This window comes from Strigops habroptila, chromosome Z (genome assembly GCF_004027225.2).
Source record: "Strigops habroptila isolate Jane chromosome Z, bStrHab1.2.pri, whole genome shotgun sequence".
NCBI classification, from domain to species: Eukaryota; Metazoa; Chordata; class Aves; order Psittaciformes; family Psittacidae; genus Strigops; species Strigops habroptila.
The window spans coordinates 13,773,811-13,801,439 of record NC_044302.2 but is presented as its reverse complement, the minus strand read 5'-3'; the positions used below and the strand labels follow the sequence as shown (position 1 = coordinate 13,801,439).

Here is a 27,629-nt window from a genome sequence, read left to right as displayed (position 1 = left end):
ATCTTACCCCTCTTTAAAAATACTTCAAAGTTTACTGTTGAAAACCACTATATCATCAGTGACATTTAATGTTAGAGCCCTAGACTATCCAGGTTTTGGTACTATGTATGGGGTTTTTCCTTGTTTTGGGGTATTTTTCTTAATCAGTTGCATGGTGGAAAACTTGGTTACTTGGAAACTTTGCAACTAGCCCAGAGGTTGTGGTCAGTAAGTAGATACACAGCCAGGAAGAGGGCAACCCACATCGCTCTGCATCAGCTTGCTACTCTATGAATTGGGCTCGACTGCACAGAAATTGAAGCCAAATGTAAGATCACAAGTCACTCTTAAAGAATGGGCAGGTGCTTCTGAGCTGAGGAGTGGGACCTCTGAAAGAGATTTTCAGGTGGTTATAGGGAATATATACTTGAAGAGCATGCAGTTTGTTGGCTATGGGGTTAATGCAAGATGTGAAGGTCCCACCAGAGACTGACGAAGGTGTGAAGGTGGTGCTAATGTTGGTTTGTTCACCACTTCCCGTCTATATTGGCCTTATTGGCCATATGCAAGTTTGAAAGGTTTCAGAGGAGAGCTATGAAAATGCACAAAGGATAGAAAGCATGGCTTGGAGGGAAACAATCTCAGGGTTCATCGTTAGTTTATCCAAGAAGTTCAGTTTAACAAGCAGTTGGAGCACAAACTTACATTGAAGAGGAATTTGGCAGGAAAGAGTTCTGCCTGATAGATAATCAGCCATTTGCACAAAGTAATGAGGATTTCAGCAGATTCTTCTTAGGTTATATTACATGAAGACAGGATAGTTTTATCAAAGTTATCATCTAGTTCAGCCACAGCTCTTAGCCTCGAAGCATGGATTAATTCCGGGAAGTCCTCTAGACTGCATGAGTTTGGAGGTCAGGAGGAGTGATCTCAGTGGTGCCTTCTGGCTTTATAACCCAGGAATTGACTCAATTAGTGATGTACTTTTTTTTCTGTTTAATTCCAACCCTACCTTTCCCCTCATTTGTCTCCTCTCTGTTCACTTAGTTACTTTTGTTACGGCAAAGTTCTCCTTTGAAGGATGAAAGAAGAGTGCTCTGTTTAGTTTAAGGAGAGTTTTTGTCTGATAGTACTAGGGCTAAGATTTGTTCCCCCATCAGTCATAAGATTGTGTCCTGGGTTCAGCTGTAGCAGTCATTTTTCTCTGTTTTAGTCAACCTGGTGCGCCCCGGCTCCTGGGGCTCACCATGTTAATGATGGCCTTAGCACGGACGCCCACTCGGCATAGCACACTGCAGCCCAGAACTCCTGGGCTCAAGCGATCCAGCGGGCTCAGCCTCCCAAGTAGCTGGGACTACAGGCACACACCACCACGCGCAGTTTTGATGTTATAGATAGTTTTGGGACACAATCTGATCTCATTTTCACCTCTGCATGCTGCTAGGGGAGCATCCCCACTGTCCCAGCCTGTGGAAAACCTGCACTAGCTAGATTATAGAATCACAGGCTGGTTTGGGTTGGAAGGGACCTTAGAGCTCATCCAGTTCCAACCTCCTGCCATGGGCAGGGACACCTTCCACTAGACCAGGTTCCCCCAAACCCCATCCAACCTGGCTTTGAACACTGACAGAGACTGGGCAGCCACAGCTTCTCTGGGCAACCTGTGCCAGCGCCTTAGCACCCTCCCAGGGAAGAATTTCTTCCTAATGTCTAATATAAATCTACCCTTTTTAATCTTAAAGCCATTCCCCCTTGACCTGTCCTGCAGGCCCTTGCCAAAAGCCCTTCTCCAGGTTTCTTGTCATCCCCTTTAGGCACTGGAAGCTGCTTTAAGGTCTCCCTAGAGCCTTCTCTTCTCCAGGCTGAACAAGCCCAGCTCTCTCAGCCTGTCTCCAGCCCTTGGAACATCTCTGTGGCCTCCTCTGGACTCACTTAAGCAAGTTCACATCCCTCTTGTGTTGGGAGCCCCAGAGCTGAATGCAGGACTGCAGGGAGGTCTCACCAGAGCAGAGCAGTGCAGAGAGGGAGAATCCCTTCCCTCAACCTGCTCTTTATGCTGCTGGTCACGCAGCCCAGCACATGGTTGGTTTCTGGGCTGCGAGCGCACACGGCCAGGTCATGTTGAGCTTCTCATCAGCCAACAACCCCAAGTCCTCCTCAGGGCTGCTCTCCATCCAGTTTCCCCAACCTGTAGCTGTGCTTGGGGTTGCTCTGACCCAGGTGCAGGACCTTGCACTTGGGTGCCTTGAACTTCATGAGGTTTGCCTGGTCCCACCTCTCCAGCCTGTCCAGCTGCCTCTAGATCCCACCCCTTCCCTCCAGGAATGAGGAGCAGAAATGTGCTCTGAGCCCAAAGGTACGGGTATGTCCTCGGGCTCTGTCCGCACTTGAAGGGCTATGGAGGACAAACTCAATTCTGTGTCAGTGTAATTGTCTTACTCCTATTCAAGTTTTGTAGAATGACTGAAATTAGCCAATCTTTCCCTAAAACAGAAAGTTTGCCGCAGAAGGGTTGAAAATTCAACACGGTGGCCCTTTCGCGTGGAGCAAAGCCTCCCTATCAGCAGTGCCACCTAAAAATAAGAGCCACGGAGCCGCACAAGACGTCTTGCAGCAACTCCCTGTCATCTCGGCAGTTTTTTCAGCTTGACCCTGCACCCTTACCGCCTCCCTCCCCCTTCCCGCTGCCAACACGGAGCTGAATGGCATCTGGAACGCGTCACCTGCGTGGGTCTGGTTTTGTATCCACGATTGCGTGAGGGGCTGGGGGTACGGAGGAGGTTGAGCCTCGGCCGCAGTGCCGGGTGGTGACCGCGGCTTGAACCGGTCGCGGTGGTGCGGTGCGGTGCCTGTGCCGTGTGGCGCGGCGCGGCGCTGTGCAGTACGGTGCTGTGCTGCGGCGCCGCCTCGTGGTGGCGCTGCAGACCGCCCTCCTCACCGCTCACCGCCGCTCCTCTCCGCGCACCGACTGCGGCTCGACCGCGCCGGAGCTGCGGAAGCTCGACCTGGGTCCGGTACTGCCGCAACGGGGACAGGGCAGAGGCGGAAGGAGGTGATCCGTGCGGTGTGTTCTATGGGTCCGAGCCGAGAGGGGGCGGGGGGGGTGGCCGGGCAGTGAACCGCAGATAACCTGCACTTTAATGTGCGTGATGGATTGTTAGCGGAGTGCTCCAGTAAATAGTTATTCCTGAGTTTGTCACTTCTTGTGCATTTTGGGTTCTGCTTCCTGTCCAGAGTTTTATTTTTTTTCTTTTTTGCTGCCTTCTGTGCCTGCCCTGCCCCCTTATTATTTTGCACATAACTCCTGCTAAATTTTGGGGTTGCTAAATTTTGGGGTATGAAATCATTAATGAACCCTTCAGCCATTAATGTTTATTTCCCACTGCTTAAAAGTTGTCGGGACAATAAACAGGTAAACTTCAGCTTACGTTGCTGCTACATGTTGAAGGGCAGCCCTTGTGGTCCTAGCTGCTAGCAGAATAAACCTCACTGTCTCAACTCTCCATCGAGAACAGAATTATTGAATATTATGCTAATAACTAAATCTTTTATTCTAAAACTAACCAAACTTTTCTGAAGAGTTTTCCAAATTTAGTTTAAGGCTTCAAATCTGGCACTGCTTCTTCAAGCAAAAATCTCATACTCCTGCCTGCTAACTCGTATTCAAGCAAAACCAACCAGATTTTAATTGTAAGATTATTTTTCCCCCTTTTTTTATCCTTTTTATTAGTTTGCCTTCTAGTTGATAAGTATCAGCTTATCATCATGATAGCCATTTGGGACACAGGAGTGATATTAGCAGATACAAGAACTATTTATTTGCTTGGTCAGTATCAATAGTGAGATTTTTTTCTCAGAGAATTTCCACATGCAGACAAGGGCAGACAACAAGTGTTCATAATCGTGTACCTCATTTACCCAAAGAGTGTGGTTGGTATGTGCAAATTGCACTACTGCATGCACATGCTAAATTAGATATTTGTGGGTGCAATTGCTTAATTTACATGTACAGATTAAGTTAGCCCAATTAATCACTATGATAGTCTGATTTTATACAGTTGTGAATCCACTGCTGTAGGATTGTTTTGCCACAAATGATGAAATAGTGTTACAGGGAGATGAGTCCAACTTGTGCACAAGTGAAGCATGTGCTCTTGTGAAAAAACACTTGTAAAAAATATGGGGTTTATGCTGTGTCAGTTATCATCACTTGTGAGGATGTGTTATTTACGAAACCCAGTTCCAGCCATATGATATTTGATCAATTGGTATGAAGACCCCTACCTCAGAACCGTGCTTTTCACATCTGGAGCTTTTGTTTGGGCCAGTTAGGGCAATGATCATGGATTCAACTTGTCTTAGTTCTCAGATGTATGAAGTGGGCAGATTAAGGATATTTAGAACATTCCTAAATGGAAATCTGGGAAATGCTTCTTTGAATAGTTATGGTCTCATACCAGCAAGGCCCTTGTTGTGCATGCACTGTCCATAAGATGGGCATTATACTTCTTGTGCAAGTGTGGCTCGTTCCATGCAGTCTTTTCCAACCCTTCTAGTGTGTGCGTTCTCTGTGAAAAAGGAGGGCTGGAAACCATCAGTTAAAAGGCAGCTCTGTAAAAGGTACCATATGTCACGCAATATGTTTTCACTTCTTTGGGGACATGCTACTTGTCAACTCAATGGTGCCCATGTAGCCCTGTGGACACATATCTTGATATGCCTTCTCCTTCCCCTGACATTGAGCTTTCCAGCCCAAGCAGCCCAGTGCACACTCTGAGCTTTAAGGCACTTACCAAGTGGTCAGCGTCAGCACTTGTATTTAGGTTAATTCTCACTATTGGGTTTTTTTTTCCCTATTTATTATTTTATTTAACATATGTAGCCAAAATCTAGAACTTCTTCACTAAAGCTCTCTGATGAAGAAAGGCACCTGCTGAACTTCAATGCTCTTGATGCTTTTTACTACAGGCCACTTGGCCAACTGGAACTGGTGTAGCTGGGTGGCACTTTCCTTCCACCCCAGATGACACAGCTCCTCTCTGTTATGTCTTTTTGCTGATGTACTTCTTGTGCTAACAGTCCTGAAGCCAGGAAAAGTATATGGGAAGTTTTTACATGGGGTCAGATGAAGCCTGGTGTGCTGGTATTTAAGCTGCTCCCAGCATTAGCTGGGATCAAGTTGCCCACCCAGTTCTTGGTGCTCACTCCTGCCCATGGAAGTGGCTGTTATGAATGGCTCTGTGCTGGGGTGTTCTGAGCAGCCCACTCCTTCGGATAGAGCTGCAAGAGGGAAAAAGCAGGCAAAATTGCAGAGCACATGTGACCTGCATAGTGCATGGGATTTTTCTTTTTTAATTTTTTCTTCGAAGAAAGCAGAGCTATTTTGACCTGGTTTCATTCATTATTTTTTTTCCATAGGTGAGAAATATTGTGCTAAATTGTGTGAATTCGTTACTCCAAGAGGACAAGGAGAGGGAAGGGGATGGGAAAGGAAAGTTATGGTTAAAACGAGAAGAAGAAATATTTCTTCCAAAATATGATTTTTAGTATGTCAACATTTAAATGTGAATTGTTCTGATCAAATATTTACTGCTATCGGGAGCTATGTAGAACATTAGTCTTAATTTGTTTTTCTTTTTCTCAAAAGCAATGAATCCAACATAGCTAGGAGATCTATGTCTTTAAAAATAAATAATGTAGCAGAGCAGCATATTCTTTGGCATAGAAATGCTAGCCTGTGGCATCTTCTGCAACTACAAAGCAGTCTCGAGCGAACTTTCTTCCCTTTTATTAATAATTCCCTAAATCAATGAAGAAGCTTTAAAAGTTCCCCTTCACTATGCTCCCACACTCCTCACAGCTCTGGCTTTTGCTCACACTGTCTCCTTCCCCACCGCGTATTACACGTTGGGATAAATCTGTGCGTGTGATTTCGGGAGCACAGGCTGCAGCCCACTTATTCTACATCCAAATACAAAGCGAGTTTTCTTTTTTCTTTTTTTTTTTTTTTTTTTTTTGTTAGCCCAGGACTTTGTTTTTTTTCCTGAAGGTGGCAGTGAAAGAAAAAAAATAAGTCCCTTTGAAGATTTAGGAATTTTATTACAAAACAGATGGACAAGTACTGTATTTTACCCATTTCCCCTTGTGCCCATGAGCGCTGACAATGAAAACTACAGCTCCTATAAAGTGCTGATCCAATTGTGAAAAGGTGGCCTTTCCCAGCAGCCTGGCACACTCCAGCATTATCCCAGCTTATAAATAAACGGATGGGCTGAGCCATTTCGGCAGGGTTTTTTTTTTTCCTCTTAGTCCTTACCAAGATAATTGAGGATCATAATGGTGGGAAAGGACTGCAGTCATCATTCGCTGCCTGTCAGGTATCAGTACTCATCTTCGTGTCATCTGTCACCATTGAACCACTCTGTCATCTTTCCCCAGCCTTCAGCGCCGCTCCTTCTCATCGTGTTCATTATCTCCAGCTCCGACCAAGCCCCCTCCCTCAGCCCCTGTAAATGCATCTTTGTGCGACTCTCAGTCTTCTGATTATGAATCGATGATCATGTGGTGTAAGAGAGATAGATGGCTTTTAGTTCCATCTTGTCTTCTCTAATTGTAAAATATTAGTTACATTAGACTGTGTCTTTTGATTAATGGAACTTATTTGGAGTGGCCTCTCCCAGCCCTCCCCCTTCCAAAGTCCTCCACTGACTTTTGAGAATTGAGTGATTTCACTTAAAGCAGACAAATAGGCCCTTCAGCAAGGAGATAGCTAAGCTCTAATATTGTGGGCAAAGCAAGCTCACCGAGCCAGAGTTGTGTGTGTGTGTGTATGTGTGTGTTTTTAAAGAAAGGCTTCAACTCTGGCTACACAAATACAGATCATTTATTACCGTACGTACAGCCGTGCTATTTTGCAAATCCAGCAATTCTTATAAAGCTGCAAAAGAGGACATAAGGCTGAATGCCTTCTGAATTAAATTAATCTTAGATAGAAATTAAGAGCATCCTCGCTTTCACTTTGGATGAAACAGGTCAGTCCAGAACTTTGATGTATTAATGCTAGCGTAAAATTTTATCTTAATACTCTCTTTTATACTTACAGGACATATCATCAGCCAAATGTCTCTTCCATGTACATGTGACACTGCAAGACATTCGTCCTTTAATACAGAATTTATCTTATTTGGCACTATTTACCTAAACATGGTCTGTTGATAAAGTCCTTGCTGTACAAATGGAAAGGCAGTTGACTAAATCCCTTATTATAAATAATCACTGTCTATCTTTCAGTGTAAATTCAAGGACATGTTCACTTTCAAGCTATCAGTTCAATTAGAAAAGGTCTATTCACTGTCGATGTCTATATCTCATGGAAATAGGAAAGCACAGCTAATAAACAAATCAAACTATTTTAAAAAATAGCACAGTGGATTATGAATTCTAGAGCCCATGCTGATGGTGACACTGTCAGGACACATGCTACACAGAAATATATGCAAACAGTTTTATCTAAATTTTTTATGCTACCTCCAGGATTTAAGTCTGACCTTTATGCCTCCCCCCCGCACAATATTCAAATCTTTAACATTATTTCAGAAGATATTGCCTACAATGTACCTCCCATATATTAAAATTTAAAAAATAAGTTTGTTCATGTAAAAAATGCTAGTTAAGCTGTATTCAATTTACTTCTTTCTATTAAAGAGCAGGAATACTGGTTTGAGATTGTGAAGGGTCATGCGCAGAGTAATGGCTCGGGATGCACGCCTGTCACAGAGCCCAGAAGCAGGAATGGGGGCCCAGGATCCCACAGCTGTCCTTGCTTTTCCCAATTTTACTGGGATGGCTAAAGCAGTTTCCTGTTTCCAAAAGGCTCTCACAATGGTAGCCATGTGATTATAGAAAAACCTTTTTTCTTTCTTTTTATGAGAAAGTAATTTTTTAGCCTTTAGAGTTACGGAAAATGCTTGAAAGCAGGAATCCAGAAAGCTGGAAAAGTCCAAAAAGAAATACAGATTATTATTTTTTTAATATTTCATTATATTAATCCCATCCCGTGGAGATTAAAAGAGCTTTTTCAGTGGCCTGGGTCTTGGTATCCAGACGCTCAGACTGGCAGGGCTCTGTATGCAAGGCCAGCCCAGCTCTCCGTGTGCAGCTTTAGTCCTGCATTCATCTGAGATCAGATTTTGGCTCCTGATGGGTATTTCCGTGCAGTATTTACCACCCTAGAAGGAGTGATTATTTTTAATGGCAGCATTTCAGTTGACTTCTCAATATGTATTGAGTTGACCTTTAAGTTAAACCACAGATTAATTTTTTTTTAGTTGTCTCTTTAAGTACCTTTATAGACCTCTCTGTTCTGATTAGCATAACGGTAGATAGAGAAGAGTTACCCAGGTCAGATTATTTGTTGAAATCAGAGGAATTGCATGGCTTCTTCAGAAGGCAAATATTTTGGCCTCCTCTAACCACTGTGTACATTAGTTTTGTTGCAAAATGATTGGTTTATACACAGAGACACCCAAGTGGGTATCAGTTTGCTTAAAGCCTGGAGCCTGCCATTGATTTAATATAAGTAAACCTTCTCTCTGGAAGATGATGGAAGTCAGTGATGCTTACCCAAGATTGAGTGGCTCTCCCATAGGCAGCATGGCTTGGAGCAGAGCTTCAGTGTGCCCGGTACTGATGGAAGGAATGTTTGCCTCTTTGCTACCTGACATGCTGTGTTTGGTTTAAATTCTTTAGAGATAGGTGTGGATCACTTTAAATCATCAAAAATATACCCAAATACCCTAAATGGGCACTTTGTGTCCCACTGCCCATGGAAACTTCTGTATCTTGGACTTCTGCAATTTTATTCAAAATAAAATCCTCAGTAGCGTCTGGTTCTCTGTGTAGTGACTGCCACAGAAGTTACTGGAAGGGAATTTTGGTTTTTTTCCTTTAACATCTAATGGATATTTTGCATATCACAGAATCGTAGAATGGTTTGGCTTTGAAAGGACCTTGAAAATCATCTAGTTCCAACCCTCTGCCACGGGCAGGGACACCTTCCACTAAACCAAGTTGCTCAAAGCCCCATCCATCCTGGACCTTTATCCAACAGGTCCTTCATCATGTGCCCTTTGCTGGTGGCAACGCTTGTGTTGAGTGACATGAGTAAGAGCTAAAGCCACCCCTCAGCTCTGGTTGTTGATTATTGGTCTGTGTGCAACACGTACAGCAACCTGTAAGCTCCAAGTGACCTGTAGTGACAATAAAATTACCCACTTCCTAATTAGCAGATGGTGGTCTCTGACTGGCCAGGGGGGCTCCAGCCCACAGGCGGGTGGAGGCTGGGCCAATGCTGCGGATGCACCCATAATGCGATGGGCTGGTGGCCCCTCATGCACATGGCATCCTCGAGGCCCTCTGCCCCTCTCACACCAGGAGCAGGTACCACATAAAAATAAACGCAAAAATATATACAAAAAGAATGTGGATTCTCAAAGAAACAATGTCATGTGCCAGCTTTTAGCCACAGGCACATTTCCACATCTCTTTTTTAAATCTTTGTAAGTAAGGGTTAGGCTACAAGGTCGCAGCTCAGGGGCAACTTAACACTTGTGTGTTGTGTAAGCATGTGTACCTTCCCACATAGGTCCATGGAATGGCTTACAAGCTTTACAGTGTGCCTAACCTTCAGCAATATGCTGAATCAGGGCCTAAATACTGAAATATTCTTTAATAGTGCTGGCTCCACAGTGAAACTCTAGAAGGCACATTTCCTTCTCAGTGTCTCTCCATAAAACTCATCAATTATAATGGAGTTACATTAGGCACATCAAAGTTAATTATAGTTACCTCCCTCTTGGACCCTGTTTGTCAAAGAGAATATGATATTAAAAAAATAAAATTTTGTCTTCTAATATCTATTTTTTAATTTGAATTTTGAGCTGCCATCTAGACCGAAGAGTAAAGAGCATACAATGAAATACACCCACCTTAGGTAGGTGGGTCTGGATGTTTGTTAGCTGAGAGCTGGCTTGGGAAATGTTGTGTTAAGAAAAGCTGCAGAAAAAAATCTATGGAAACCAAAGTAAAAGAAATATTTAGGGAAGGTTGTTAATAACTGGTAGCAAAGCTCTTCCTTTTTAAAATGAAGTGTGTGGCTTTTAGGGATGCTGATTTATTTTGGAGTATGTGTTTAGAGGTGTGCTTCGATTGGGAAAAACAAATGCTAGTGTTCACTAAAAGCTCAGGAATTTACAACATAGAGACAAGGTTGAATGAAACTGTAGATTTAGAAATCTTGCAATCCACTGCATATTTTAAAAAAAAAAAAAAAAAGGTAATTTTTATGTTCATTTGGTTGGTTTTTTACATGATGTCACAGTTAAATGTGGTGAACCAGAATCCTCTAGCCCAAACGCTGGTCTCTGAATGTCTTGAATTTGGTATACATGCACATTGCTGAGGGCTGCCAGGTTTGTCAAGGGATCCAGTAGCTTTGACATACTCCAGTTTACAGTACCTGGAGTGTGCTCAGTGCTAATGCATTTTGCATGCAAGATCACTCTGCTTCAGCATGACAGCTAAGAAAAATGTCATTTTATTTTTAATTGGAGCAGGATACAATTTGGGAGGGGGGGGAAGAGGGGGAAAATCTGATTCTTTGTTAGAGATTTGTTCCACAAGAGTCCAGTCAGAAACCTTCTAGTACTTAATAAAGTCAAATTCCTCACTGAGCATTCCTGTGAGCTCCGGTGGCAGCCAGTGGGAGTTGCGCATGAGTACGGAGGGCAGCATTTTGCCCTTAGGATTGAATTTCCCAACTGACTATTCTTGTAGACTGTCTTTTGATTAACAATCTGTTTGCAGCAGGCTAGGGCCAGAGAGGCGGCATATACCCCACTGTTCAAATCTGTGGCAAAATATTCTACAGAGAGCTACTTAATAAAAATCAACTTGCTCCAATAGTCATTGAGAAATACCTCAACTGTTAGCAATCAATCGAGAGCTGAGTTGGGGGAAAAAAAAATACAAAAGGACATCAAAGAGGTTCTCGTTCCCAGTCTATTGCTCTATTTAAGGGTCCTATAATTCGGTGAGGTTGTGTGCTAAATAATTTGTAAGCCTTCAGAACATCCAGGTTATTGTTTGTGGACAGATGGTGCATCACATTTTATTGCTTATTCCTTCTGTGGTTTCTCATATGCAGGACTGATGTGCACTCTGAAGTCTTTGTTTCCTTGCTAAAATCTCTAATCTAAAACAGGCAATCAAGCACACAGACAGTGCTTCAGAAAGCATAATCATAGTTTTAAAGGGGGAAAAAAACATTTCGGCTGCAGTTAGGAAGCAGATGTGTTCCCTGAAAATGCAAAAGGTTATCAGAAGTATTAAAATAGGAAAATAGATATGGAATTCAGGAGTGCTGGGGAGAGCCGGTGTTTTATGTCAGTACCGCAGAGTAGGTGTGCCTTTTCCTAGCCTACCTGCTTTGTATCTGGCTCTCCGTGGAGCTGGTGTAGCGAAAGCCTTCGGAGACTGGCTTTTGCTTCCACCTTTCCCCCTGAGATTGGCAGTCTTTGTCTTTTACAGGCAAGGAGCAGCCGTGTCGCGATCCTGGAACCGCTGCTGCCTCGAAGAGTTAAATCATGTTGATATACAGGAAGGAAATGGAATAGACTAACTCTACTCTTTTCTTCCTACGGATTTTTCTTTTTATTCTGAAGATAGAATTACTGTTTGTAAGCATCTGAAAGTCATTAGTGGCTCTGCAGTCTGTCAGGTGCCGACGCAAAAAACTGCTGAAACTGTACGGGTTCCTGTGCGGAGTGCTGGGAATTTGTCATGTGCTGATGAGCAGTTATAATAATATATGAGCAAATCACAAGCATTCTGCAAATTAATCAAATTTTTTTTCCCCTTCTCCCTTGTCTCTGGGAGAGTGGCTTTGCCGGCAGACGTAGGTGAAGCAGTTTTACTCACAGATGGTAGCTCTGGCATCAGATGGAATTTATATAACAGTAATTCTGATTTCCTGCCAAAGTAGCACTGAAAACACCAGGGAGATTGTACAAGACAAGTCATGTGGTTTTGCTGAGGTTGTTGTGGGAAGTTTAAGGGGGGAAATCTCAAATTTTCCTCTTTGCATTTATTGTTTTAGCCTGAAGGGCCAGAAATCGTACACCATTCTGCCATAGGCAAAATCCAACACATCTTTTTTTATGAATTGCGCTGAAAGAGTGAGTGCTTCCCAGCTGTTGGAACTGCTGGCAGGGAGGGAGCCACAGGACTCCTCATCCTTTCCCTTTCCGTACAAGGATTAAAGGAGGGAGGGTTCAAAAGGTTGCTGCACTACATGTTGGAGTGAGGCAGGGTCTCCCTTCCCGGGAAGCAATGCCATGTTCACTTAGGTTATACTCCCTCTGGCATAACAAAATAAGGGGGGCTTTCAGGAGCTTCGGTGCACATCGGCAAAGGCTCTTCCTCCTCATTAAAACGGGGTTTTTTGAATGAGGTGAATCAAGTAGATTTAAGGTTATTAGTTGCGTATCTGCTGACATTTCCTTTTTGATCAGCAAAAAGCAGATATGTGGGGATTGTTACCCAGTAAGGGTAGGTGCTTGGTGCACTTGTTCAACAGCCAAAACACATACTGGTGTGATGGTGGGTCCAATCCTGCCTGCGCTCAGAGCTGTTCAAACTGTGGGCTGGGAACAATGATGCAGAATCAGGCCTGGTGGCTTTGAAATGAGATCGTGCCTTTAAAAACAAAAGCAGTCTTCCCTGGAAAAATATTCCAGTGTTTTTATAATAGCAGCATATTGAGTAATGCATGGGGCATAGCAAGACTGCTGTGACACTAAAAGAAAAAAATCGAGGTGAGCAGAAAGGAGAACTTTCAGGGACTGTTTTTAATAAAAAGGTGAATTCTTTCTGCAGTAGGAAAAATGATAAAAAGATGGCGTATCAGCTACATTATGCAACAAAGTAATGCTGCTGTGTTTTTATAATGTAAGGCACTGCCCATTTGTTTTGGTTTACGTGACTGCAGTGAAATAAGTGGATTAGACTGAAACTTTAGCATGCTTCATTGCAGCTGGTTGCAGACATCTGTCATTCCTCAGCCATACATTCTGGATCATGCCAAGAAGAAAAAGCAAAGTCTGACACCTTTCATTTTAGAGAGCCTTTTATAGAAAAGGAGAAGGGGAGAAAGCATTTCCTTTGTGACTTAATAAAAAAGACACTTTTTTCTGCAACAGCATCAACCACACTTTCCAGAAGGAGAGGTCCTGCAAAGTTAATGCTCAATTTATTCTTCACAGCATTTTAATTTTTACTGTTTGAGCTCCCGATCTTTTGGATGGGATATGATAAAAATATCATGGTTTTTTTTTTTTTCATAGAGACATTAGCTGTAGGTACACCTATGGAGCAGATGCCCGGTGAGAGATTCGTTGCTGGGAGTCCCCACGCAGGCTGCGCTCATGGTAATTCAGTGCAGCGATGGCACATACTGCTGCAGCATTGCCCATAACAAGTTGTGCTGTGAACTAGGCTCACAAAATCCCATAAACAGATAATAGTAATGTTTTAGCATAATAATTAGTGAAGTTGTGTGCTACTTGTGGATAATTAGAAATATTAGCTATTAGCGAGCCTGGATATTTATTTACTTACTGTTTTGGTTTTCCTCAGACTCTTTATTAACATGCTGCTGTAGATAAAGAATCATGAGGTACGTGCCAATTTGTAATGTGACAAAATACCATCTAAATTACCCCAGTTACGTAACAAAGCAATGCCTAAAATTGAAGGAGAACATGCTTAGCCTAAGTGACATCATGCACACAGAAAACGATTATAGTTTAAGGCCTCACTTCAGGAAGCATCACAGCATGTGGATAATTCCATCCCTTCCCATTCAGGTGATTTGTGGACCATGGAGCTGATGGGGAGCCTCCTGGTCTTTGCCGGGCTGTGCTTACAGGGGCAGTCTGTGCATCGTGCAGGGTGCGTGGCTGTCCTGTTCAGCACCAGCTGAGGATGTGACACGTTGAAATGTGGGCAGGAGAAATTTAGAAAGCTGAGTATGGGATTTTTTTAAATTCCATTCCACCAAATAAAATAAATAAGCTCAAGATAGTTGCCCAGAGTGAAAGAGAAAATGCTATTGTATTTATGAATCACTAGGCAGAATAAAGGATATTTGGAAGCAAAATATCATCACTGACAAGGCCTTTCCTATTGGCACCTCTGAATTGCATGATCTCTTTACTAAAATCCCAGTGCTACCAGTATAGCATTTATTCTGGGAAATTATAGGTACATTAAATTCAAATAGAGCTTCATTCCAGGAGTCCTAAATGCTCCCTGAAATAATAAATATTTACTGAGACAATTAAAAAATATGACAGAACATTAGACAGAAAACTTGTGAATGACCTAGTAGGAAAACTGAGATATTTTGCTCAAGGGGGTTAGAATGGGAATGTTATTGAGTTAGAATGGGAATGTTATTGATGTGATTAAAACAAGTAAAGGAGTGAATAGACATCACAATTAATTGAAATATGTAAGTAAAGGCAAAGGTGGGACTCTGAACATGTCATTTTGATAATCAGAAGAACTCGGGCTTAGTTAATATTAAAGAAAAGCCTGCCACTTACCTTTGAAATACATTCCATTAGCCGCACTCTATTTGGATGCCCAAAGCATGAGAGAAAGAGAAGGTTGTTGAAAAGAGAAAGAGGGGCTGTAATCCTTGTATGCCCTGGGCTCTCATGTGGAGGGTCTTGGGCTGCAGATAGGGAGGGGTATGCTGGCTTTGGGAGAACAAGAATTGGTACCAGAGTGGGGAGCATGGCTGGAGATGAATGCTGGTATTTTTTGGACAAGGTGGTGTGAGTTTAGGATTACAAAGGGGATTATGATTGAGGAATTTCAAAATTGCCATAACCGTTGCCATTATAAATTTAGTCAGGGGTGGCTTGCTCTTCACAACAGGTACCTAGTGCCCTTGATAAGAACTCTGTTCTCTACTTATGTGTATAAACCAAAGTAAATAAATATGAAAAATTAAATGTAATTAAATTTCCCAAAGCATGGGACAGTGATAGTCTGGCATTTCAAGCTCAATCAATGACGGCATTCCCACTAACCTCATTTGGAGCCCTCTGAGGCACTGGGCTCGTAACTCATGTTGTCATGTCAAAACCCAAACTGGTATGCCGTTGTGCAGGGGGTCTCTGCTGTGACAGGCAGATGCACCCCATACAGCAGGCTGGAATACACTGGTCCTTAGAAAGCAAAGCCTTCAGCTGTTTTTCAGCATTTGTGTTCCACAAGTTTCATGTAATGTTTAAGATTTGTTTAGGAGGACCTTTTTAGGAGGACCTTTTTAGCTGTTCTGCTGATGCTTTTCCTTTTCTCCAAGAAAAGATCCATTTCCTGTTGAAATCAAAAGTCCCTGTGTGAAAAGCTTACTCTTCTGAAAAAGAAACAAATTCTGTGCTAAGTGTCTGGAGTTGAGTAATCCTGTTACTTTATCAGCTCTGCAAGTAATGGGAAATGTTTATTTTCCCAGAATTGCAAGTCCCCGTTATACCGTGAGTGGCTTCACTAGCCATTTCGCAATTTGCTTGTATCTGGTGTGCTGCTGAGGGCTAGAGAGTTCCTCCATCTACCTCCAAATAATTATAATTTCCATGCTCTGTATAACAAAGGTACCAAGTGTTAAATTAGTGGTGTTTTCCATAATTTTGTGACTGCTTTGTTTAGTGAGTTAAAAGCATGTGTATGAAGGACAGTAGTAGAATTTTCTCCTTGTTTCTTTATATCGTGAGTGTCCAGGTGGCTGTCAGCCTCTGTGTCACACTGATCTACCTTTGGCTGTTTTACAGAGCAGGGTTGGTTTGTTGGTGGATTTTTCTTCTTCTTTTGCTTAGAAAAGAAAATTTAGTGTGTGATAATTAGTGATTGTATCCTTTTGAGACAGGAATTCAACTGTTACTTTAAGTGCAGTGTTTAGTTTAGGGGGAATGTGTGAAATTAACTTAATCTTTTAATAATATGTGTTAAAGACAAAGTGTAGCACCAACTTTTGCTTTTCCCTGTCATCATTAAACCCTTTAGTATACTCATCAGCAAGTTAAAATACCTATTCAGAAACACCAAACACTGTATAATATACTAAATCAAGAGCAAACTCCACCTTTGATTACATTTCAGAAAAGCCATGTAGGTACCTGAGGGTTTAATTTGATCTGATGAATGGATTTTTATTTTTTTTTCTAAGTTAAAATGCTTGAAACAAATTAGTTAAGGATTAGGCCTTTTCATTCTCCAGCTCTTCTGCAGCCAGTGATGGTTCAGTACTTTGCCTCCCTGCTATTGCAGGCGCTTGTAGACTGAATGTTTGTCTTGGAAAAGCACCAGGGCCATGGTGCCACACAGTGGCTTTGGGTTGGATGCTGGCCTCAGGACGGTACCTTGCACCATGTTACTCCATGTTAAGAAGGGATTCCTCCTGGATTGCTAACCTGCCACAGCAGACTTCGCAGGTGCATAAATCATATCAGTTTTAGAGCAAGTTTTCCAACTGTCCTTAATGTGTTTATTTATTATCAAGCTAGTGGCTGTGTTTTCCCATAAGCTGGGTCTTCACCCCAAGCTTCTCCTTCCCTAATTAAGATCTTTCTTGTAATACACAGTGAGAAAAAGGCTTTTCCAGATGGCAGTTCATGTGTTCGGACCTAATCTGCCCCTAGAATTGTCTGCTCTGTATTAGTGAGGCGGGATTTCAGTAGCTGGTCTGGTGCCTCTTACCATGAACCAGTTCCTCTGATTGCGCTTATTTGCAAGATTGAGCCTGGTAATGAAGAAATCCAGTTGCATGGAGAGTGGTCAGGAGCCTGCCATAGCCTTAGGTTTCCTATGGGAAAGCCCTTTGGTTGGTGAAAATATTCCCAGGTCTTCCTCAAATGCAGATACTTATGGGGATTTTTGTATATACTTCTACAGTAAATTGGCAAAAAAGCCTCAGATAAAGCTTTTTGGTTTTATGGCTTTTCCTGGTCAACATGAAATAGGAGGTTTTAAAATGTAATTTCCTTTTTTGTAATCCAATAAACATATAAACTTTACAGAATATTGTAATTTTCCCAGAAAACCTTCCTGGTTGGTCCTGGACCTGTGTATAAATAAACATATACTTTTCAATTGTTTTATAAAAACTTTTATTACATATGTGAACGTGATTGGATGTACTTTAATCTGTCTGGCATTTGGGGAATTTCATAAAATGCATATTTTGAGACCAATAACGTGGAATGGCTCAATCAGAGCCATTATTGTCTATTGGACAAATATATTTATTCAGTATTTTCCCATCCATACTGTTGTGCTGCAGATCAGAATGGCTGCTTTAGAGCCATTCTGCTCTCCTGGGTAATGCATGCAGTACTGGGGATGTTTACAGTGGATAGTAAATGTATTTATGAAAATTTATACGTTAAAAGAAGGAAATCACACTGGCGGAGATTTAAATGAAAATAGTTCTCCCTTTGCAAATGCTTGTTACTATGCTGTAATAGTGTTACTTTAAAATGGCAGCGTTCACCAAGATTCTTGGGACCTGGCTTGAGAAAGCTTTAAGTTCAGCCCAGTGGTCACTGCCAGAGAACTGGAGATGCTCAAAAAGTCTTTCTTCCTACACAGAAGGCACACAGCCATCATTGCCTGCTGTTACTGCTGAGGCAACTCACACTTCATCTGTTTAAAGATGATTGTACCTCAAATGCAAGCTCGTGTAGGAAAAAAGATTTAAAGCAGCTCTTCCCGGGGAGGTCCAGGCTCATTGGAGGTTTCAATGCAGCTAGCTGACTTTGCACTGCAGCAGATGTGTGATTACAAGGACCATTCCACCAGCAACCTTGTGGGACTGATCATCATGGTGCAGGAGGCAGTGGCCATCCATCCTAAGCCACTGCAGCTGGTCCTGCAAGAGTGCCTGGTCATGGCCAGAGGTGGTCTTGGCCATTTGGGATTGCTACAGCAGCTCAGGAGGTCAAGTCCAGATCTTCAGTGTCCAACATCTCAGCTAAAGAGATTTGCCTCCAAGAAATTCACACCTTTGAGGCTTTTCAAATATTTCTTAGTGAGGGAGTAATTTATTTGTTTTAAAGAGGTAATTGCTGTTATTTTTTATTTTCACTGAAAGGATATTCTTAAACTAGGCAAAGAAATCTGAAATGAGTTTGCCGGATTGCATCGTAGTAAGTGCTATAGCCATTGGCCATCTAAGGGAAAACATTCTGTCAGATAATCAAGGCCATTTTTTCATTTAAGGGAACAAATGTCATATCTAAGAAACACGTTTTATTCAGAACTTAATTATAATTTATAGTACATTGCACAGCATTTGTTTTCTGTTCATCATTTTATTGCTCTTCTGCCTTTTCCCTAAATTTATGCATTAAATTGTGTGTCTGTGTGTCTGTATGCGTGTATCTGTGTGTATATATGTACACATATGCAATATAATAAAAAGTGGTGTAGTGGGGACAACAGACGGCTTGTGTGTGATGTATTATTGGCATTTTTCTTTCAAATTACCATTTTCTTGCTGCTTTGGGAGAAAGCCATGATTTTGCTGTGATTAGTACACTTTTAACAATCTGGAATAGATTCCTGATTTTATTCATGTGACTAGTTCAATGCCCATTTTTACGTTTTAGTGCAAACCCCTACATATGTGCCTGTAATACCACAAAAATAAGATGTTTCTTTGTGGAAATTTTTATAGAATTTGGATGCTGATCAAATATTTTTAGAAGTGGAGAATTAATGCGGCTTGACCATGTAAATGATTTTTTTAATGAAAAAGATTTTAGTATTCATCATTCTTTCTCTCTCTCCCTGGTCTGTGTATTGCTTTGTGCTAATCTTAAATAATGGATCCATATCAAAGTTAATAAATTAGTAAGTATTAATGGTGTTTGGATAACAGTAAGTAACCCAATGACACTTTGTTGACATTGACTTTTTATGTGTTCCAATAATACATTTTGAGTTTTAAAGATAAGACAAAGCAAAATAGGTTTAGCAAGTATTTCAGTCCTTCACAACTCATGGGCAATGGCTTTGTTTAAATCCAAGACCCCTGCTTTAAATACACTTCCCTTTACATGGTCCTAAGCCCCAGACTTTGAGACCCATGTCTTTCTCAGAGTCTGCATTTTCTGACTCCGTTCAGCTGATGCACCACGTTGGGCTGCATCAGTCATGCCACGTTACGAAACCTAACGAGATGTGACTGATGCAGGCTGACATGATGTGTCACAAAGCAACATATCAGATCACAAACTTGAAAGAAAACAAACTTTTTTTTTTCCTTATCAAAGCCTAAATTAACGAAGCAGTATATATTTTTTAAAAGGTGGACTAGTTTTAAACCTTGAGAGATTTTTCCCACAGAAAAGTTCCTCATCCTAACCAGAAAGTGCCTCACATCCACACTCCTTGTTCTCTCCAAGGTACGATCAAAGCTAGAGAAGATGATAAGCCTAAGCCATCTCAGAACTGCTGCCACAGTGGGTCTGATCCTGGAAGGTTTAGATGACGTTCAGAGGAGTGGTTTCAGCAGGTGCTGGCGGTAATCACCCTTCCTGGGGAAATCAGCACCTTCTAAAAACATTCCTTGAGTCCAGCTACTGTTGTCATTTTAGCTATTTTTTTAATTATTATTTTCTGCTATTCCGTTTCATTAGAATGTCAGCTTCCATCCGGAGCAGACGCTCAGTCACAGGCTTCATAGAACATTGCTCCGCAGCAGGATCATTTCAGCTGCAAACAATACATTGTCCTCCATAGTTTGTGCACCATAGTTTGTCCCCCCTTGCTGGCCCACCTTCAGTCTAATTCTCCTTACTACAAATGCAATGCATTACACATGATCTCCTGAAATATCAGGAAGATTTCTTCTTCTTTTTTTTTTTTTTTTTTTTTTTAAGGGCTTTCCTATAATTTTATTGGGAGATATATAGTAGGTAAAATATATATGAAGTATAGCTGGCTAGGAAAGAACCTATCAACCACTGCTAGATAAAACATTATAAATTTATTGCCAACTTATCTGGGAAGGGTTATTTTAAGAGCCTTGTGCCCACAAGAAGTTTTTGAGCTAAAATTAATGGATGGGATACCTAAGAGAAATGGGCATTTTCCTTCACCCCTTAGTTACAAGCAAATTGCAGATATTGTTATCTTTGCAAGTGAGAATAATCTCTAGTATTTATACTACTTCTGCTGTAAACAATGTACCACTTGCTTTCCTATGACCCTCACTCTGTATACATATTTATATATTATTCATACCAGATTAAAAATGAATGTGCTCTTTACCACAGTTGTACTGCACAGTGACAATACAAATTAACTTATTGTGTACTTACTTTTCACAAGGCAGTGATGTGAAATTTTGATGGCCTGAAAAAGTAAGTCGTGGGGGAGGCAATGCAGAACTGAATCCTTGTAGGTGCACTTTATATTGTCTGATTTATTAAAGTGCATTGATTTAATAAATTACATTCTCTGCATGGAATTACACAGGTCTGAACTTGCTTCAGTGATGGGCAGGAAGAGTTTGCTTTTAGTCTGGTGTGTGTGAGGTGGTAAGCTCCATCCATGCTTTGTGCATTCCTCATTTAGCATTTGTTCTTTGATGGAAAGAATTAGGATGGCCATTTAATGATAGCTATGTGTGGGCAAAGCAGCCAGAGCTGCTTGGTGAGATCTCACACTGTTGGCTAGTGGCACCAATTTACCTAAAACTTTCCAGTGTATTTCCATGCTAGGTGATGCTTGAGAGCTTCAGAGGGTGGTCACAGGATGTTGTGCCTGCTCACTCCCAGTCCTACTGCTCTGTCTGTGCTCCCTGCACGCTGCTCTGCGTGCAGTTACCAGTGGCATTATATTGCCAGTTTCTGGCCTTTGCAGCACGCAAGAAAGACTAAATAAACAGGGTATCTTTTTGCTTCTTCCATAGCATCAATAAAACCAGAGTAAATAAGGCTGGAGGATAAGTTGTACTATTTGTCACAACTTAGGGAAGTTAGCAAGGGAACCAGTTGTCAGATGGTCAAATAAAACACCAGGAATACTGAAAAGGAGCTGGTGCTGCAGGTGTAGTCTCCCATCTCACTGTATGTGACAGTGGCAGGTCTCTATCCTTTGGAGAAAGGGGAAATCACTTCAATTCTTCATGGAGCAGGTCTCCTTCCCCTTTACCCAGTATTTCTCTCACTTTGGCCAAGGCATTTTGGCACCTCCCCAGGCAGATTATGCAATAGAGCCCTGGGTAACGCCCAGTCAGAGGCATTACCCAGACGGGAGAAAAAAGAGAAGGAAAGAAAGAGTCCAGAACCCAGCTGTAAGTTCTGGTGACTTTATCTATCTCTGACAGACAACAGGGAAGATATAATAGTTTTCTCAGGTTTATTTTCGGAGGTTTTAAAATATTCCTAGATTTTCTGAAACAATGGAAGCCAGACTTTCTCTGGACCTTCTTCATACCCAGTTGTGAGACTGCTTCCAGTTTTCAAAACTATTATATTCAAAATTTTTCAAGCATATTCGTGCTCCTGTATTGATTTTAGGACTGACTCTAACAGCCACTAGGGACACCTTCAATCTCTTTGTTGACTATTTCCTCATATCTTCCAGCTGATGTTTTTTTATAAAAGCCCAATCCAGTTTCTGTAACATTATCTATGTAGGTTTCTCCCATTGCTATTGCTGTGGAATTTTCCACTGAAATTTGACTTCGTAATGATTAGCAGCTTACAGATTTAATTTCTTTTTCCTTATGAAGTTGTTGAGGAAAATGTCTGTCTTTATCCCAGGAGAGAACTAGAAGATCAACCCACACTCCATCCCAAGATTTATGGGTTAGGGGCCTTGGAGGGGCAGTCACACTTCTGGCAGTCTCCAACTTGTAAAAGCAAAGGGTAGAGGGGAGCTTTCCATCCTTGAGAAAGGAAACATGCCTGCAGTCCTGTGGCATGGGGCTTAAGTAACTGTGGACTGGACTTAATGCTGCTTTCCTCTGTGTAGCAAGCAGTGCGTTTTGGGGGACTCAGCCTTCAAGTGTTAGTTTTGATGTTACAGTAAAAATGGCAAATTATTTGTGCCACACAGAGCACTGATGTTGGCTCGGGTGAATTTACTCTGCTAGAGATGCTCGTACTGGTGTGCCAGCAACAGCGCAAGGTTAAACCCAGGAGTTATCCAGGCTCCCATCTCTGCTCTCCAACTCCAGTACAGGTAACATTGGACCGGTGCACAACAAGCATCTATTTACTTATTTGTTAAGTTCCCACCCAAAATTGGGGTGAGATGATCCCAGCCCCTTCCCACATAGTGGGAAGCATTGTCTTCCTCCCCTGCTAATCCTGCTAGGTAGTACCACAACAGTAAAGGAAAATGTGCTCTTCAAATGTGGAGATAGGGTATTGTTTTTCACTTATCCTGGCTTTATGTAGATGGTCTGGCACATTTATTTATTCATTTATTTGAGCAAATTAAAGCAAGCTAAGTGCATTTGACCTCAGATGGTCCTGGTTTAAGTTAATTTGAGAGACAAAGCTCATAAAGTTCCAGTAAAACACATCAACAACTTCCCAGCATAGGTTGAAATGTGATTGCTGAAACATAACCTCCAAAACCAGATACAGCATGGAGATTCAAAGTCACAATAATCTAAAAAATATGTGAGAGTATATCGATAGCCTTACTGAGAAGTGATATTTTTCATTCGTGCCTTCCTTTTGCAGTCAGTTGCTGTTTCACCTACAAGTGCATCTATCAGATTTTGTGCATTAACATTCCTTCTCTAATCTAGCTTGGACATTTTATTTTAAAGCTGGTGATAACCTTGGGCCCTGGTCCAGCAAACACTTATGTGCTTGCGTATCTTTACTCACAGGAGTAATCTCACTGGAGTAAATGTTTGCAGGTTTGAGACCTCGGTTATCTCAATCCATTATTTCTTTCCATTAAAAAGTAATCTGTGATTAAAATAAAACATACAGTTCTTTACTCTGAAACCCACCCAAACACAAAGTGTGTTTATTAGACTATGGGTCTGCACACTGTCATTCTCAAATTGCACTTCAATAAAAAAGATAATTAACAAATGTAAAGGAAGGCAGACTCGTACGCGATTGCCCTGTATTTACCAGAGTTTCGTTTTGGATCACAGGCTGATGGATTTACAGCTGGTTCTGAGGAGGGAAGTGAAATAGCTGCAGTTCTCCGGAAAATCCAAAGCAGAGAGTTTTTTAAATGCAGTTTCTCTAACTAGGTATCATGTGAACAGCACAGATTTCTTACCCTTGCTGAAGACATGTGGCCATGTCCCCCACCCAACAGAAGGGGTTTCTGCGGAGGGGGCTCTGGAATGTTTGGTTTTGTCAGGCTGCTGCGTACATATAAGAAAAACCTAACCCAGCTCTCATCTGTCACACAGGTCACAGGCCTTTCCAGTGCAGATACTGCCCATACAGTGCCTCTCAGAAGGGAAATCTGAAGACCCATGTTCTCTGTGTCCATCGCATGCCTTTTGACAACAGCCAGTATCCCGACCGCAGGTTCAAGCGCTCCAGAGTTGACTCCAAAGCTTCTGGGAATTTGGAGGAACCTGCAGCTGTCAAGCCAGGGAGCTCGGCGGAGCTAACAGAGGAGGGCAGCAAGGCCCAGGAGTGACGCAGCTTGGCAGGTCCATCTCCACACTGCAGTAACCTATTGTACTGGGTTTAGGTCTGCATTTGGGTGAGGGTTGGCTAACTGCCTGCCATGCAAAAAAGCAGCATGCAAATTCCCAGAAGTGTACAGGATGCTGAAAACAGTCAAATATACGTACACACACATGTGGGTGCATATATGTATATTTACACACACAGATAGTCATACACGCTTTAAATATATATCTACATACACACACACAAAATACACACATTCCATATATGTGTGTGTGTGTTTAAATATATATATTACACATGCAAAATAAATTTTCAGCCCTTGAAAATGGCTGCTAAACAGTTACCTGGCAACAAGTACTTCCAAACAATGTAGGTGGGATAATAAAGTGATTTAAAAATGTTAGGAGGTTATTAGTTATTTAAAAAGCAGGGCAATTTCAAACTTTAAAGAGGTCTTTGACCAAAAATAATGCTCTTAACAGAAAAACAATACCGTCTCAACGATTTAGTGTTGCCTTGAAGATTGAGGGACTGTGTTTTCATTGTTGAAAACACCTTTATAATATGACACCAGCTGCTGTCATTTGCCTAGCATAGTAATGAGATGTCTTGGTAGACTGCCATGGTGCCAGTCTGACTGGAGCTGTCATTGCAGAGAAAATCAATTCAAGTGGTGTTGCAACTGCAGTGTAGGAGAAACCTTAGACGGCCCATAAGCTAGGGTCAGTACTGACCTGTATTGAAAAGTATTGTGATATTACATTTTCTTTTTTTTTTTCTTTTTTTAATATACAACCAAATGAATCAATGGTTAGGAAAAAAAAAAAAGTGCAGCCTGATGTGTGACTGCAGAGTTGAAATGTAATGCCATTTTTTGTAATCATCTTGCAGTATTGAGGTAAATGCTTTTATTCTTTTGGGTTTTTTTTTTTTCCATGTTGATGAAGAAGTAAGTTACTATACAGATAGAAGTACAATATATAGAAATATTGTTTAATGAAACTAGTCAGCCTTATTTGTAGAGGGAACTGGTGAGAAACAGAATTTTGTTTCATTAGAGGTTGGTAAATTTTTTTTTTCTTCTATTCTTGTTGCTTAATTTCAGACTTCTCTTAAATTTTTTTTTTTTTTTTAATACGTGAATGAAGGATTCCCTAATCATGGTTAATTTTCATGTGTTAGTTTTTGTAAGTGTTACAGACATAGTGCAGAAGTTTCTTCTGGAGCAAGCTCTTACAAAGCAGCTTGACCTAAAATATGAATCCAAACTTCCTGCTCTTTGTCTCTAATGAAGGAAGGTGTTTTAGCCGATATTTCTTTGGTTTTGTAAAACAAATGAGTTCTCTATTTATGCAGATTTTAGCTTTTTTTACTGATTGGATGCTCCAAATTTAGGAAGGTCTTTGCCACATAGAAAGCTTTTGAGAGACTATAGTGAACCACAGACTTAAAAAAAAAAAGGAAAAAAAAAAGTAAGAAAAATAACTAAAGATTTATTCTGAAATTCTCTGACTGGTCTGAAATGTTAGCCTTCTAGTGTACTTCGTTTGATAGAAGCAAAATTGGTGCTGTTTATTGTGATGGTAGAGAAGTATTAACTTCTTCTAAAACAGAATCATCCAGACTTCAAAAAAACAGAAAGGGGAATAAAAAAAAAAAATAAAAAAAAAAAAAATCAATATTTCTTTGCAGGCTGGGAGCACAGAGTAAAACCCCAGGGCCTTAAAACTTCAGCTCTGCCTAAAGCAGTTTACAAAAAATACTAAACTGCAATCAATGTAAATAAAATTCTTAGCGCTACCCTGAGACTGGAAAAAAAATCTCAGGCTAATAAGGAATACGGTTTGCATATGCTGTCGGAAAGGATGTCATCCAACTGAAGTTTCAGTTTAAATGAGGTCACCGTGTAACTTGGACCCATCTGGCACAGAGCAAGCTGCTTTTCTTGTTTTTCTAGTATAGTTCTCACTGCCTTACTTAAATCGAGTTGATAAACTTAATGCAACTGTTTCTATGATCCTAGATAAAGGATTGAAATGTTATTGGAACTTTCTGACTGTAGTAAGCTTTAGGATTTTAACTGCACTACTGTGTTTGGTGACTGTGTCAGTCGCTTGCTTTTGTGTGTTTGCGCCGCCTTCAGTATCTTAGCAAAATAAAAAATAAAAAGAGGAAAAAAACCCCAAACCTAAACCGCCCCCACATTCCATTTCTTGCACTTTTTGAGCTCTTTCAGTATTCTTTTGTGTCTTCTGAGCATTTTCAGATACAACAGGCAATAATTCTGTTTGTGACACTGGAAACATCTCCCGCTCCTTGTGATGTGTGTGTTGATTCCATTTGGTCGGGTGCTACTGTCCCTATCCTTCCCTCTGACATAGCCCTTTTCTCCAGAACATTTGTAACTTGTAATACAAACAAGTGACAGCAGCAGTGATGCATTGTCAGTTCCTGAATATCATCATGCTTCTCATATCTAAACATGTCAAGTTTTTTCTCTGTAACTTCTGTAGTCTGTGATACTGGTCATAATACTGTCTACATTCCTACACAAAGAAAAATTTCTATCTTGGAGAAAATCTGAGATCAATAGAGTAGAGGATTTTGTTGCTATGCTTGTAACAATTAGAAAACTTTGTATTTAAAATTTATTCTTGGTCATTATTTATTATTATAATACATCAGTTGACAGAACTTTATTCTGGTATAGAAGTATTAAAAGTTTTTTTTTCAGCAATGACTGTTTTCTTTCTGCTGTTAGAATAAAAATGTCTTTGAAGCAGTACTGTTTTATCCAGTGTTTTACGCAATAAAACCTCTACCTCTGAAAAAAAAAAGTTTTCCTACTTGCTTATGTTTATTAGGAACAGTTAACACATTATTTTCTGCAGCTTTGTCAGATTAAAAAGAAAATAAAATTAATGTCAGTAAATTCACAGTTCTTAGGCAGTTACTGGAGTGTATTATGCTGGGTGTGTGTGCTCAGTCCACTTATTAATCTGAACAAATCTATATACAGTATATACATATACATATTATATATATTGTGCTGAATTAAAAGACTGTGGAAATCTGTTCTAGCATGTAGTAATAATTGTTTTATATACTACTACTTACGTACTATAGAAAAAGTCTTGGGGTCTATTAAGCTTTGATTTGAAAGTGTTTGAAGTGTGTATCATACACTATGATGTATAAAGTTATGTTTTCACATTAAAAAAGATTGTATAGATCATATATTTGGCTTTAGGAAATTGTGAGGTTTATTGTTATAGTGCATGTTAAGAAAGGTGCCCGCACTTCAAAGGATGTGCAGGTGCACTCCCATTCTCCTGAATGAATCTTTATTCTTCCTGGTTAAGGTTTTTTTTGCACATTTGAAAGCAACTAAACTAAAGGATTTTTCAATTCCTAGAAAAAGTAGGTGATTAACATAAAAAAAAAAGATGCACCAAATCTGAGAAACTACAGCAAGTATGGGGAGGAGAGAGGAGAGGCCTTGCACAAAAAGAAAAAGAAAAAAAAAATGCTGGCAAGGAAAACATATTTAGAAAAGGGAAAATTTCACATTAGATGAAGCCATTTGTACCCACAGTAATAAAGTTATGCCATAGCTTCAATTCTCCAGTAGCAAAAGGTACTAAAATTGTCTAGAAGAGTTAAGAATTAAAGAACAGCATTGTGGAAATTCAGTTATTCAGTGGCAGAAAGTTGCAGTGAGGGGTTGATGTTACCTGTGAATGCGGCAGGGTGAAGGGCAGAGCTGGTGCCAATTCACTGCAGTCGAGGCAAAGGCCACAGGATTCCATCTGCAGAGAATAAAACCTGCAATGCATCAAATTTTAATCAAAACCCAAGAAACTAATGAACAACTGTTATGTTTTGCAAAATTTAGGT

At 40.9% G+C, this 27,629-nt stretch overlaps 1 protein-coding gene across 9 annotated transcripts in view; it reads left to right on the top strand.

Annotated features, from left to right (window-relative positions):
• The window catches only part of ZNF536 (zinc finger protein 536), a 347,702-nt gene extending 321,318 nt beyond the window's left edge, over window positions 1-26,384 (top strand). For all 9 annotated transcript variants that reach the window (XM_030470187.1, XM_030470189.1, XM_030470184.1 and 6 more), the window contains one exon: window positions 23,501-26,384. In XM_030470187.1, coding sequence (XP_030326047.1) covers window positions 23,501-23,736 — 236 coding nt within the window. In that variant the 3' untranslated portion in view covers window positions 23,737-26,384. The remainder of the gene's footprint in view (window positions 1-23,500) is intronic.
• Window positions 26,385-27,629: the final 1,245 nt, after the last annotated feature.